This window comes from Mastacembelus armatus, chromosome 11 (assembly GCF_900324485.2).
Source record: "Mastacembelus armatus chromosome 11, fMasArm1.2, whole genome shotgun sequence".
NCBI lineage: Eukaryota > Metazoa > Chordata > Actinopteri > Synbranchiformes > Mastacembelidae > Mastacembelus > Mastacembelus armatus.
Window position 1 is genome coordinate 13551796 of NC_046643.1, and position 16033 is coordinate 13567828.

At 37.6% G+C, this 16033-nt stretch overlaps 1 protein-coding gene across 1 annotated transcript in view; it reads right to left on the bottom strand.

The window, feature by feature from the left end:
• LOC113126194 (CUB and sushi domain-containing protein 3-like) overlaps nucleotides 1-16033 on the bottom strand; it is a 274111-nt gene that overhangs the window by 204316 nt on the left and 53762 nt on the right. The window contains exon 2 of the mRNA XM_026300093.1: nucleotides 11646-11868. Within this exon, the coding sequence (XP_026155878.1) occupies nucleotides 11646-11868 (223 nt within the window). The remainder of the gene's footprint in view (nucleotides 1-11645; nucleotides 11869-16033) is intronic.

Sequence of the window (16033 nt, forward strand, 5' to 3'; positions counted from 1 at the left end):
GATATAGACAGTGATACAGAGAAAGCAAAGAAACTAAAAAAAGAGAAAACTGAAGGGAAGTAATGATGGATGAGCTAAATCCATCAGGAAATTACATGCCAGTAATTACACCACACCTTACCATTTCCTTGTGTGTCTGTAAATGTTTGACAAAAAAAGCAAAAAAATCTTCAAAAAAAAAAAAACCCTATGTAGCAAAGTATTAAAGAGGAAATAAACAACATAGTTTGTATTCTAATAGGCTTTAACACCACCCCTGCAGAGTCGCACATTTCATGCCATGTGCCCTTTTTCACAGCACTGCATTCACATTAAAGAGAAACATTACTGATTTCTTAAATAGCTCAAAATAGTTTAGCAATACCCAATGAAAGCGTCCCTGCCCAACGCACAAATAAACACAGCATTTCCCTGCACACTGTGCAAGCCTTAGCAATTACGAACAAATCAAAGCAAGTCCACACGACATCTTTATTCCTGCAAACTTTCTTGCAGGGATCGTTTACACCAAATTGGACACCTGATGGACGCCCACTGTGCCAAAATGTTGTTTACTTCACTGAAAGTTGATACAGCAAGAAAGTTGTCTAGACATGGTTTATCTGATTTTTTCAAGTTAATCCTTGTAAAGCACATCTGGTGTCATTCATGTATATGTTCACAAGGTTTTATTAATTATGCTGATTTACAAGGATTAGAGGGAAGGGAGTCATGCAGTCAGTATATTATTATTAACCCTCTGGAGTCAGGGGGTTATGGGGCCCTGGACAAGTTTTGACATGCCGTGACATTTTTTTCAGTAACTTTTAAACATATTAATGGCTAAAGTCTGATAACACTGTAATCAGTACAAACTGGGCTGCAATAATATGTGAGCAGAAAGTTTAAACATGATTGTGTTTTTGAGAAAACAGTGTTTATGCATGGTTAGTGAAAAACTACAATTTTTAAGTCACTGAAATAAAACACATACATAACATTGGTTCACAAGACTTTTAAGAAATGCATCTTGTAGTGTTTGCTTCAAAATGATGTGAAAGTCATCTTGTTCACTCGTTCACAGAAAACAATACACTGATTTAAATTTTCACCCATTTAGCGTGCCATTGTCCAAATGCACAGAAAAAGTGAGTAAATTCTATGATAAAGTTTGACGTTTTATGTCATTTCTCGGGGGGCGTGCACATAATTACCTGGTTCAGCTCAGATTATTTACATGTGAAGAGTGAGCTCAGCACAAGGCGGGATCAAATTAGCTGTAATGAGGTGAGACAGGAGAAAACGTACTTCATACGTTCATACGGATTAAATAAAAAGTGATGATTTGTTTTTGACTTGAATTGTTTCATTTAAAAGAAAACATTTCAGGCTTTCTAACCATATATTTCTTATTTTTATGAGGCAATTATTCGTTGAGATTCTCGTTGTTTTATTTACGCGTCTGTGAAGAGAGATGACAGAGAGAAGAGAGAGCGCTCCCTGTCTGCTTTCTGTATTTAACAAAAGCACAGCGTCTTGTTGTTATTATGAGGGTATACAACTAAAACTAGACCCTTTACAGATTCGAATGATATATTGCTTTTATCTGGACAATCAAAATTGACAGAGTAATTTAAGTTTGATTCGGCGTTATCAGGAGAAGATGCCACAAAACGCGCCGGCACGTTCGTCGACCCCTGAGGGTTAAGCCACTTATGATAGATTTCTGCAAACTCACTAAAAAGACTATGCAGGAGCAAATATAAAGTAATCCTGCTTCTGAAGTAAGATGCAGGTCCGAGTCTCATGCATTGGAGCATGTGGGGAAAAACTCTTGAAAAAAAGACATAAAAAGAAAAAGTTCTTTTTCTCTTCCCTGCTGTATTTTTAACCTGAGCAAAGCTATTTGGATCTTTACCACACACACACACACACACGCACACACACACCCCTTACCCCCTACAGGGCAGAACTGATGCAGGAAGAGATGAAATACCACTACCTCAGGGGTAAACACACCTCAGTTCACACTTGCACAAACCGCTCACTCATGCACACACATATATCTACATATACACATCTTGCTTTCTTACCAAAAAAGTGTGTTCAATTCCACTCAGAAATACTGCCCCAACATCAAAGACAATATTTGCTTATTTTCACACCAATCACACACTGCAATTTCCCATGGCCTTTGTGTTTCTGCGTGTTTTACCTGTGTATGTGTGTAGTAGGTGCATGTCTTCCTAGGTGTGTGCGCATTTATGTGGCCTGTGTCATTTTAATTTGTGATTGTGTGTATGTGTCTTTCTGTGCATGTCTTTTATGTGTGTAGGCAGTGTGAGTGTGACTTAGCCAGGTGTAAAATTGGTGCTGTAGAGGATTGCAGATACAAACTGGGTCAGGGCAGGAACAGGACATAGGGAATAAACTAGCCAGCACACAGCAGCCCAAAACAAATGGAAAAGATTTAACACATTCTGCCTTTTGTAACATACAACATTTTTTCTTATGTTATATATTTTAGCTGCAAGGCATCTTAATAAATGTGACTACAGATCTGAGCTCTGTATGCGACTACTTTCCATATACATAACCAACAAATCAAAAGCAAATAAATATATGCAGTACATTAGATCCTTAGGTTTTCCACATTGAAAATGTACAGCAGAGAATTATGATGGAAATATTCCTCAAACTATTATCAATAAAGTACATTCATCACGGACCATTCAACTAATTTGATTTATACATTAAAATACCAGTCATGTTACAAAATTGCCACAATTATCGTCAAAATCATAAATTAACACAACTAAGTCTATGGCTATATTTAGGTTGAAGCATCACTGACATCTAACCTGAATATGACCCATTTAAGAATATGGATGCTAAGAATGTCTTTTAGTGCAGCGATAACTGACCCCAGTATAAACACATTGATGAGATGACAGAGATAAGATTAAGATTATTAATGCCCAAAGAGAAATTCAGGTAACTGGAGTTATTAGGAATACGAATAATATAACAATATAATAATAGGGTAGGAATAGAAACTATGTAATTAGATGGCTAGATTGCCTTGAAACATGTATATCTACTGCTCTGGATTTAAAATGCAACTCACCAAATCACTTATAGTTCACCTACTGCATTAGTGCATCAAAGCTGTAAACAAAGGAAGTTAGGAAGTTATTGTATAATGTGCAAATGTGAGAAATGCACAAATTGTCTCCCACTTGCACATACACACTCAAACACACATACACAAGCTGCATAAAAACTCCAAACAAAAAGCTACAACAACAAAGTCATTCAGTCTTAATAGCTCCAACTAGGGTTGCAACTTCCTACCAGCTGGCAGGATTTGTACATGATGAGCTGTAAATGTTGTGAGTTCATTTACAAAGTTTTTAACATAAAATCAAAATCACATACAAATAAAAGCTGTTTGGACATTTTACTCTCTTCCCCTTTCCCTTCTTTTCTGTGGCACATGTTCAACTGAGTACAATACAAATACAAGCATTGGTTATTATAACACCTACGTTTTATAAATTCACATTATGTACATTATTTTGGTCCACATTTTACAACAGCGGGATTGCAAGGAAAGCTACTTTTGCTGCTACCATATTGGTGACCTTGGCATATTTGCTCTCTTCTGGCGCTTCCTCTGTTTGCTCATTTTCCTCCACTGCTTCCTTCTCCTCTGGACATCTCTCCACATTAGGACTCTATTTCTCATCTGCTACTCTCCAGTTTTCCCTTTGTCCTGCTTTTTATGGGTTACAGTAAATTCTGGATTCACAGCCATAAAAACAATGCAATATGAGTTTTGGTTACAAAAAATCTGAATGTGGTTCATGATATTTGAAAAGGTCAAGACAATGAGAAAAAAAAACAAAAAACAGATTTACCAATAAATTCGTGTGAAGTACACAGCCGCAATGAAACGTGCTTTGTGCAGTCAAAAACGTATCCCTAGTTTCCAAAAACCAATAAAAGAAAAATATGGCTCTCTGTAGTATTAGTATCATTATGCTCAGACTGCCATTTCAATGGCCATATACATTATGTTGTCTGATTCATGAAAGTGTGTCACACTGTGTAGTCACTCTGGAAAGATACAACTTACAATGCTATTTAATTGCCTATTTTGCCATGTTATCATGTTATGCTCTGTTTGTTTGGCTGACTAAGATGCAAGGATATCAAAAGTTGATGGAGTAATCAGAATAACAACATAATACACGGCGGAAGGGATAATTCAGTTCAGCTGCACAAAGCAACCAGAGAACAGCAGCATTACCAAACCCAACCAGCACTATTAATCTCAAAGAGCGGAGGATTCACGGACGGTCATCCCAATCATCACTACCATAAAAGAAGAAACTGTGCCAGTCTTATAACAAGCCCCCGACTCTCACTGTGCTATGCTTCCATGTCCAGATTCAAGCAACAGAGAGAATACTGCCAGAGCCCTGACTGGTTTCTTAGTTTCTTTGTCCTCTCACCTTTCCCACAGTCCTCCTCTTCTCCCCTATAAAATCACTCACTCACTGACCTGCCTAAAGATGGATGGCCCCTGTTTTAGCCCCTCCATCAGCCCTGAGACAACCACCTCATGCCCACATCACAGAACCACTTCTGTGACAGCTTGAAAATATAAGGCCTGCAGGTTTCCCCAAACCTTTCCTTTTCATTACACAACCGTGACACAACAGGAAATATATATTTTCTTTGTTTGTGTTGTCAAAAACCTAGAATAACTCATCAAATAAGTTAGGACACACTACACCCCCTACAGCCACAATGCTATAATATTCCAATTTACTACTCCTTATACTATTTTCTGTATATAGTGGGTGTGATAAGAAGCAGAGTATGTGTGGTAAATAAAAGGTTAACAACATTCTGGTTAATATTAAATGGAGAAATGTGTGTTCAGACACATAGGTTTAGGCAGTCCCTTCAACCCAAATAGTATCTAGCAAGTTGCAAGTAACATTTACAGAAATAGCAACGTTAGCTAGATGCAGTAGCAGACATTGTACTGTAATATTTTACACAACAGTAACAACACAACACCGTGTCGTCCGGTGAAACGAGTCATCCCGACACACCTGGATTTGTGCAGTTAATCACATGAATAAGCAACAACGTTTAAGCTGCATTCACAGACGATTGGAAAATTAACACATTAACACAAGAAAGCATTACAACATCTAAATAATTTACTAGAAACGTACTAAAAATTTCACATTCAAATCTTTAAAAATGGAATCATCTCCTACCAATTTTATGTTATTTTTTTGGTGACAAACTATCCGTATTGTTCTTTCAACAGTGGCCCATAATGAACTGCAGGTTATGCTCATGTTAAATAAATACCTGCCCCTGAAGGATGTCCTTGGGGTGTTAGATGCCATGCTACAAGACATGAACGGTTGGAGGAAAGTTTGAACAACAAATAACTATTGCATGACTCACAACAGAACTTTAAAGATTGTCATATACAGATAGGAATATCAAATAATTTTCTACTGTGAGGTGTTCACATGATTCTTCGATGGTCTGCTTCCAAACTGGTTAACATTACATACCAGTCCTCCTGTGCTTTTCACCTCAGTTATAAAAATGTAATCCAGACATTCTAAGCATATTTATATTGATTCAAGTTTGAGATCATCCAGATCGAACCCAGTCAGACTGTTGGCAGCACCCACACAGATCTAGTTTACTTTAGTAAATGGGTTAAGAATAGATTTGCTTGCACAAAACAAATATATCCACTAGATGGTACGAACAGATTGACAGATTGCACTGATCAAATATTCATACACTTACTTGACACAACTTCGGTAGCTGCTTCTGCGAGCCTGAGTTGGCATTTTCTTTAAGTAAAGCATGAACTTGTATCTCAAGTGTGCAAATATAAAGACAGTGGTTCTAAATGCCAGACCCTACACCAAACTTCCAATGAATATGAGTGCATGAACACTACAGAGTCATCTGTTATGATGCTAAAATACATAATCCCCACATGAAAGAAACACAGAGTTAATATGTTCGGATGAGGACTGATCAGGCAGGACGGAGAAAGAAGGGCGTTAAAAAAACATTTAAACCCGACCAGTCACTTTGCAAAAGAAGCAGAGTTAATAATATTCATTGGAAACATGTCAAAAGAGATCGTAGACACACTGAATAATAATGACAGTGGAAAATATGACAATTATTAGGACCTATATGACTACAAATGGGGTGTCACAGCAGTGCAGTGGTTAGCACTGTCACCACACAGTAACAAGGTTCTCTGTTCGAATCTCGTCTGATCCAGGGCCTTTTTATGAATGTTCTCCCTGTGTCTGCATGGGGTCTAGCCAGGTATTAGGGCTTCCTCCCTTGGGTTAGGTCAATCACTGACTCTAGTTGCCTGTGAATGTGAGTGTTATTTAAAAAAGAGTCTAAATGTAATGTTTCAGTAAGTGGTACATTATAAAAACTGCTCTCAGTTATTCTTCTGACAGTCCCTTATTTCCCATGGACTGGTTTATCATTCTCCAAAATCCCATTTTGACCTACAGTATACTGAGAATTTTCTGACCCATTCTCTGTTACAATCAACAAAAATGGCTGCCTTTGGATTTTATTTTGCATACTGACAATAACAATAAATTTGGATTCAAGCATTTGTTAAAGCTTTTGACTCTAAGCAGCCTGTAGTTAGTCCCACACTCCACTGGGATCAAATCCCCAATCTGTTCGTTTCCCATTTTAATCCTGAAGGCCTGGCAAAAAAGACTTGTACTGTGTCTTCCATCAGTTAGTACTTTCATTTCATCCATCCATCCATTCATGCCCAAAAACTCTCAGGCACTCTCTAGGCACTCGCACATTATTAATTCCGAGACAGCTGTTAAATCCTCTGAAGTCTACTTGTTGTCCCACTCACGTCTTCTGCTCCAACAATTTATGTGCCGCTACCTTACCAGGCTTTCACATTTACTATGACAAAACATCAGTGAGTGACAGGAAACAAGTTATTTCAAATGGCAGCTTTTGACACAGGAAGACATCGGCTACAACTGCGCTCAGTGACAGGATGAAAGTGAGTGAGGCGACAAAGTAAAGCTGAGTAACACTGAACTTTATGCAAATTTTCAACAACCCAGTCAAGCAGCATGCATCCTTCAACCTCACCAGAAATAAACAAACAATTCAACTTTTGATTTTTCAAAAATAAATCTATGAAACTGTATTTTCTGGCAAACATATTGAGATCCACAAAACCACTGCTTATCTGAGCAATATTTATTTGGAACTACAGTATTTACTAAGTCTGATGAAGTAAATTACTTTGGCATTTTAAGTGTAGCTCCCTATGACACTTGCCATGCTATCAGAAACAAAACAAAAAAAACTCAACTGGCATCTCAATTAACTGAAGACAAACAGACACTTAAAGCAACGAATGTCTGCAGCTGAAGAGGCAATAACATAATGTGACAATGACCACTGAAGACAATTAACAAATTTAATTTCAAAATGTCATGTTGTCTGGTTAAGGGTCTTTCACGATAAATCACACACACCTCAGGAGGTTCCAATTGAATTCAAAATGATTACATACAAACACACTCCGTCTTTGCCTTTTAATTCTACCTCTCTGTCACACATTTTCCTCTTTTTCTTCTCCCTTTTGTGCCTTTGTCTCCTCCGTTAATGAGTATGTTAATGCGCACAAGTTATGGATGGTTTATTTGATTATCCTGTTGCTCAGGCAGCCATAAAACCAAAGTGGGTTCATCCTCACATCTGACGTAAACTGGCAGGGAGTTGAAAATACATATGCATTAAAAGCCGACAGTGATCATAAATCTGGAAAATGTTATTTACAACCAGGATACTCTGGTCAGTGCAACATATTTTGAAAGAGCTCAGAAGAGGACAGCGATTATAACTGAGTGGCGAATAAATGAACAGCAGTTTTCCAGAACAGACTCTTGCTTTGCTTATCTTTGTTAATGCATTGATGCAGGCTTGTTAATGCATTAATGCAGGTTGGATTAGCTATATAGAATCGTGATTACAAGATCAACAAAGAACATAATCTATTAGCTCATTTCTGTATTATGTATGAGGAAATATGTTTCATTAAATAATTGAATGCCCCTAATTAAAACATTTTATCAATTTCATAAAGAGCAGTCTCCATGGAAGAACCGGAGAGGAAATTGTGTACTATTATATATTTATTAACTTGTATTTCTTCCAGGTATTTCTACCTTTATGTTGAAATGCCACATGGGGTACAGTACCTTGTTTTTGGAATAAAGTCACTTTAACAATATTATCAATATAAGAAAAATATTTCAAAAGTAGGGCACAGAAAGGACACTAAACTTGCTTTGACCCTCATAAAAAAGAAATACTAGGATGACATTGAAATTTGTAATCCAATGTACTATGCAATATTAATGTGTTTTTAAATGTTGAGGCCACATCCTGGCTTTCAAAAGTGTACAGGCACAGAGTGAATAAAAGACCAGTTTCATTCATCATATCTGCTTGTTGAATGGACATCATGAAGAGGGTGGACAGGTGAGGCGAGACCCACCCAAAGTTCAAAACACTGTTTGTCACAGTTAGTAATTCCAGCTTCCAAATAGAGTCAATAAATAATCCATGGGGGACAGAGAGGAATGGTTATTTCACAGTGCTCGAATCTGTGTTTAACATGAAAGTCAGTTAATAATATGATTCATCAACCAGACGGACGTTTCACACAAATGACTGCCTGTTGTGCTGTCAACATGCCAAGTTGGATCGTGCCTCTACAACCTGTAGCAACCAAGGAAGGTGCCTTTTGCTCATTTATAAAAACTTACCACTGGAAAAGTACTTTTAGGAGATCAGAGCAACACAGGTCAGGACTGTTGTTTTTGTACTATTCATGTATATTATACACATGACCCACATGTGCTAGTCATCTGGGTTAATCACTGTCCCCATAATTAGTTTTTTTTTTTAAATAGATCTGACCTTTTTATCACCATTGTGCCTTATGTCCATGTGCATGTGTTTGTATGTGTGAGGGCAAGAAAGTAAGAGAAGGAAAGGGAAAGAGTCAGACAGCAGAGGTAATTTGGCTTAACTAGCACAGTGATTGTGACCACGAGGTCCATAAATCTTCCTCACACACAGAACCTATGCGCATAAATGTGTGTGCACACTCACTTACACATAATTTCCTGTTATCTCAGATAAGCAGGAAATCCTAATCAACCAAGTGCATAGAGAGCATTTTACTTTCTCCTCTTGATTGTACTGTCTCTTTTTCCCTGCAGAATTAGGAATCACATGATATGTAGGAAAGCTCTGCTAAACATTATCAATATAATTCTAGAAAAAAAAAAAAAAGTCCTTTGATGACAGCAAAAAGTCTGGCTGTAATTTGTGTCAGAGATGCAATGATTTCTGTAGATGTTTATAGTTTTTGTGTTCCTGAGCAAAACTAGGCCAGCTGAAAAAGCACAGTAAAAAATGTGCTTATTCTAAGTCACGATCCTTGTCTCATATTGGATATTCTTGGATCCAATGAACAGTTCCAGATACATATTCAGATCCAGAGTCCAAAATAAAGTGACAGCAAATGTCTCATTTACAGTAAACTGGTAATTTACAGGAGAAAATTCTGCTTTATCCTAAGATGTGGCATTAGCGTTGATTTACAGTATGTTGTGACTGGACTGTGACTTTGTTCCCTTAGCAAAGATATGTTTAATAGACTGGTTGTAATGTTCAGCTTTTGCTGGGGAGGACTAACTTAATTGTAGCTGAATGCAAAATATTTGTTTCTTCTTAGTGAATCTCTTCCATTGCACTGACTGATGATAGCAAGTTGTAATATTTAGTCAGCACATTTACATGTCATCAACTCACGCAAACGGTTATTAAACTGGCAAGAAAATAATTTCTTCACCTTGTTACTTCGATCAAGAGAGGTGTCAAGGACGTTTTTTTGTGTGAAAAAACTTGTGGAGTAACACCTGTCAAAACTTCACTACCAGCCGAATCTCCATCAGTGTTCAGTCACGTAAGAGTACACATTTCAGTAGACGGCACTTTTGCATTTCACAGTTAATTGAATAACTTAATAATAATTTAATCGTAGGTTTAGAATAGCATGTTGAATGTGAATACAGTTAAAGACAGTTGCTTTTGGGCTCTATTGATTGCATGATGAAATCATGAGGGAAAAATAGTTTGTGTATCCTAGAAGGAATTGAATAAAACAGTTTAATGACTAAGGAGAAATCATAGTGACACTGATGGAGCCTTGGTAATTTATGTACTACAGCAGGACAGCACCCTGTTGCTATACAGCGTCTTTTCTTCCACTGCAACAGAATTGCTCAAGAGAATGCAGCCCAGCACTGAAGCATTTTTGCTAGTACTCGACACTAATTGCTTTCCAAAGCTCACAACATGAGATTTTTGTGCTTGTTTATTAGAACCATAAGAATACATCAGTCCGCTCTCTTATTCTGTTCTTATTTTATGTTTTTTGAATATTCAAGAACTCTGTTCTATTATAACCCTAAATCTGATCATGTAAACACGTTAGCATGTAGAAAATGTATAATAATATAGTTAAATAAGAAAATAATGTGTGTGGGCGTTTTGTGTGTGAACCTGCTGGTGATAAAAAGTGTTTGGCATAATGTAAATTGTGCTATTACTCCCATATTAACCATTCAGAAAGTTTTCTTGCCTTTGACAGTGCCAGTCATAGCCAGAACGCTGACACAAGTGAAAGGTTATAGATTTGTAAAAAAAACTGGACACCCGCCCACTCCTGCATGGGCTTTGAGGCTTGACATTTTCCAGACTAAAGCACTGTGATTCCTTTGCACTGGTCAGGTTTTTTGAATTGGGGTCTAGAGGGCCAGAGACTACAGAAGACACTTGAGTCTTTCAGAGGACATGTCAGAGACTTTTCCATGTAATGGATGGTGAGCCTCAGCCCGTACAAGACTAACCCTGTCCCCTACTTACCTCAAGTGTGGGACTGAACTGTATTCATAGACACAGCTCAGTCAACAGATGGTTTACACACACACACACACACACACACACACACACACACACACGCACGCACGCACGCACACACACCTGTCGACTGCCAGATTCACAAAATGATTTGGATCAGAGAACACTGACACTGACATTTAAACAGTTGTGTGTAGGCTATGCTTTATTTTTTCATGTGGGCACGGTGTATTTTCTTTTTTCTGTATTTTCTTTTACAACCTGTGGTCAGAGTTATACTGTAGCTTGTACTTTCCTTATGCAACATGGTCATTGTTCTGCTCATACTTCTAACAACAGAGTGATGTGTCTCTGTTTTATTATTGTTACTCAGCCTCTCAGCTTCTGCTATGTCTATATCATTCTAATTCTGGTTAACTATACAATGCACATTTACTTTTTCACTTTTACTCAACATTTTATCCATTAGCATTACATGCTGTACTAGTTATACAGTACCTTTTTACAGCCTCAGAGAAAGGAAGTAAAAACTCCCCATGCATCAGTGGCAGACTAATAATAAACAACATGTTACATGAAATAACAGATGTTTGTGCCTTCAGTCCTACCTTGTTCTGAAGTTCGCAGGGTGGGGATGCCCATTGTACAAGGACAGGAAGTCATATTCTTCTTCTATGGCAAATGACAAGAAGATGAGCTGGATTCTACTTCCTTCCTCCCCAATGATGACCCATGTACAGTTTGCCCCATTGGGGTAGCCATAGGGAAAGCCTGGTGATTCTATACTGCCATTTCGGCCTTTCAGCGTACCGCCACATGTGTAGATGAAGCCTGGGAGACATGAGAGAGAGCATATTGTTTACTTTAACATAGTTTATTTATTCTTACAATGAGAAAATAATTGTCATCTGTGTTGTAGACAAGATGACAAAGGGAACAAAAAACAAAGTTTCATGGAGCAAGGAAGATATTTAGTGTTTAAAGTACACAAATGATGCAACAGCATAACCAATGACAGAATATTAAAAGAAGGTTCATATCTTTATGTGTGTGTTTGTGTGACAAAGAGATAATTTGACTGGGTAAATGCAGCTACGTGCATTTCTCTGTGCCTGTAGTCAGCATTAATCACAGTCACTTTTAATTATATAAACACACTTGCATGCATACACACACTCACACTACTATGCACATCTCCAATCTCATGTTACTTCAAGTATTGTTTTACTGAACTGCTTTTAAAAAAGATTAGATGTAAAAACTAAGAACTACACCAATGGCAACAGGTGCTGACTTGTCTCTCTGCACAGTACAGCAGCCCTGCATACACTTCAAGTGAATGTTACAGGTCTGGAGAGCCAAAATTTAATAAACTCATTTGCTGCATCAGGAGAATTTCAATAAGGTACACAGCATATTTGTTTAAAATGGTGGATAAACTGTTCACAAGAAGTACTGAATTTTTGCAGTATTCAGAATAATGGGGCCACGCTGTAATGATATGGTGAAAGAGTACTTGGGGAAGGAATTGTTGTGGATGAGAGTGAGGAAGTTGAGTTTGTTTTTATCGTTTTCACTTCCTTACACTGACTGTTTGTACTGATAAATTAAAAGTGAAGCCAATTCTGCTGCTGTACTTATTCTAAATCTCTCTGGGTTACAGAGTCTGCTAAATGCCTAAATTGTAAAATGTAAATGTAATTGATCTCCTTAGACTGTACGGTTCACATCAGGATCATTATCTTCTCCCTTTGATCTAAATGATCCTTTTATATCAACCACACCACAGGTGTTAGGTGAAAACATTGGAGCGTCCAGGAATGAAGTCGGTCCAGAGCATTTTTTTGTGATGCCTTATCGATCCCTGATCGAGAAACTCTCCACTTTCTCCACTCCACAGGGGACATAGAATGCAGAGTCAGCTCACAGAGGATAAACTCTTTGAGGCTGGTAGGGATTTAGAGTCTTCCTGCTCAAGGACACTAAAGCGGAGAAGAAACTTGCTGTTACATTGGATTTGACTGACTTTTTTTTTTTGCTGAGGGATGATGTGAAGTACTTTTTTTGCATTAAGTATTCTCTTATGCAATGTAGCTGTGTGATTTTGTTAATACACAGTCAGCATACATTTTAGCTTTTATTTAAATGGAAAATTAAAACAGAAGAAATTAAAAAAAAAAAACAACTTCACAGTAGCTTGTAGAGCTTGAAATTGCTTTTACTGTATGTTTAAAGTCCTTGAACTCCTAGGCCTTAATTAAGCTCCTCTGAGTGCAAAGCAAATCAAGATGATCATCCCCCTGCCTTTCATGTTTATGATCCTTGTTATTTACAATGGCAGACAGAGCCACAGGGACAGCAGCACAATCCCGCTGGATGCTTTTTCAACCAATTATCCAAAGCAGAATCCCAACCAAAAACTGTGTGTGTGTCTCTCTGTGTGTGTGCATTTGTCCAACCTTCATTTACCTATACAATTCCAAGACTATCACAGTGATGGATATAATGACCAATGACTGAGCTGCAATTAAGGACCGGTATCTCTGTATCTTCACAACCAATCGGAGCTCAGATGTTGATGAACCAGGAGGTACAGAGAGAGAGATATGAGAGGCATACTGCAAATAAAGCACACACGCACACACACACACACACACACACACACACAATCATAAAGTATACAAGAGAAAAAAAACTATACTCTTACTTTTTTTGCCCCTGTAATTTTTCTCTTGTTCAGAAGAGGAACTATGTAATGTGATGTTATCATCACATCCTGGGTTTAAAAACATGGAGAATAAAAAGGAATCTATAGACAAACCATGACTTGGGGAGCAATTTTGCTCAATGGATGATAACATTTTCTTAAAGGGAAAAATTATCGACTGAGACTGTTTGATACATAAAACTTTGATAATTCAGTGTGCTGACATGCAGCACAGCCTCAAACAGCAGGGAACAACATTCCAGATGAAGCTCACAATAGTCTTATTACTTACTGTTCTGCCAGAGAAATGACAGGAACACACACACGCAAGTCTTATTTTTGCCACATGCTACAGCAGAGAGGCTGCAAATTAAGCATAATATAAAGTGCAGCTGGGACTTTATTTAGAGCGATGACACATTAATTGAGATGTCTACTGAACTCCCATGGGTGAGTTTTAGCTATGCACCTACATTAAAACTAGTTAGGAGTTACTTAACAGCCTCTCGACGGAGCATGCAGCTTTAAAGATCCAAGGGTCTAATCTTCTGTGGATATGGTAACTACAGAAATGCACCTGGTTATTATACTGTATTTGTCTGCATGTAGTATATTTGGCCATGACACAAGTGTATGTAATGACAGCATTGATAATTTCCTTGTTATTCATAAAGTAATGACAAAAAGTGTTTGCAATTATATTTTCCCTATAAAGCAAATGTGATTCATGCATTAGCACCAACAGGTGGTCAAATCTGACAGTTATAAAACGCTTTTTCAAAAAAAACAAAATACCTTAGTCATGATGAGTAACTGTTTAAAATTCCCTTTGTTTTCTAATCTTTCAACTGATTGTCTTAAAGGAAAGAAAAGTACAGTATAAATTCAGTCTTTCTACCAAAAACACATTATTAACTGATTTTTACCCTTGTCTCTTACATGTCTTTATGTTTTGCTACTGATAAGGGTCAACTTAATAATCTGTAAAATTATTGGAGATAAACACCAGAATTTGCAGACTTCACAGTGTCTTAGTCTAAGTGAAGTGGCTACATTAAATTGAATAATGTGGATACGGGGGGAGGTGAATAAAAAGCAAACTGGACAGAGCAATGAAGATGAAAAGCCGAATAAACTAAGAGAAAAGGACAGATTTGCCCTCATCTGCCATTGAGCGAAGAATGAAAGGATTAAGATTCATCACTGAGAAGGATAGAGACAAGGGTGCGTAGGAGGGCAAAAGAGAGAGAGTGTTAGGGGGTGGGGGACGAAATACAAAGAGGAATGAGGGAAGAGAGAGAGAGAAATAGTAAGAAGGAGATGGGGTAAAAGAGAGACTTCTAATTATGCTGACTACCAGACCAAAACCGACAGCCCTTCTCCACTCACACACATACACACACAGGGTCACAGGAAGTCAGGCATATTTGAACACACATACAAACACAAAGGTGTATTATAGGAAGACAAGGCAAAATCAAAGAGAAATACACAGAAATGTGTGCACTGTTTACTCACACATACAGACACAGCCTATTGAAATCTTCATTGACAACCCTGACTACTTAACCCTTTCCTAGAACCTCATACCAACCAGCTTTAAACCTTTTAAAATAAATTCTTCAGGGTATGTGTGTTTAATACTAAAAAAAAAATAAATAAAACAAAAATTTGGGGTGGGGATTTGTTCAAAGCAACCCCTCGATATCCAAAAACAAAAAAAAAAAGATTTAAATAGTGATGCTAATTGGCAAATAGTAAAAGATTTGTGCTGTGTAGTGACTGGATAGCTCCCAGGTGTGAATATATGTACTGGTGCTAATGAGCAAAAGGGTTTAGCTGGAAAAGTGCATGCGTGCTCAGCAAAACCTTCCCTGGATGAAAGAAGCTTAAAGACAAAGAAGAAAATCTGCCTCATGAATTGAGTGGATTTAATGAACCCTGGGCTGCAATATTGTCTTGATCTCATTCCTCAAAGCAATATCTCAACTTGAATGTGTTTGATAAAATGCTCCTGAAAAAAAAAAAAAAAAACCCACAAGCTTCACAAGTAGCTTATTCTGACAATTGTCAAAACAATCAAGGCAAGTCATTCCAGTATGGCTCATTACAGAAACAGATTTTCAAAAAATGAGTGCTGGTGTATTTTGATGAATCAGGACTGCTTGGGATATTTTACATCCTGCATTCACTTGCAGTGTGTCGGTTTCAATTTCTCTGCTGGCTCAATGAAAGCTCTGTGTTGGTGAAGCAGGGGAACTGCTGCAGAGGGCTGTAATAATAAAACCA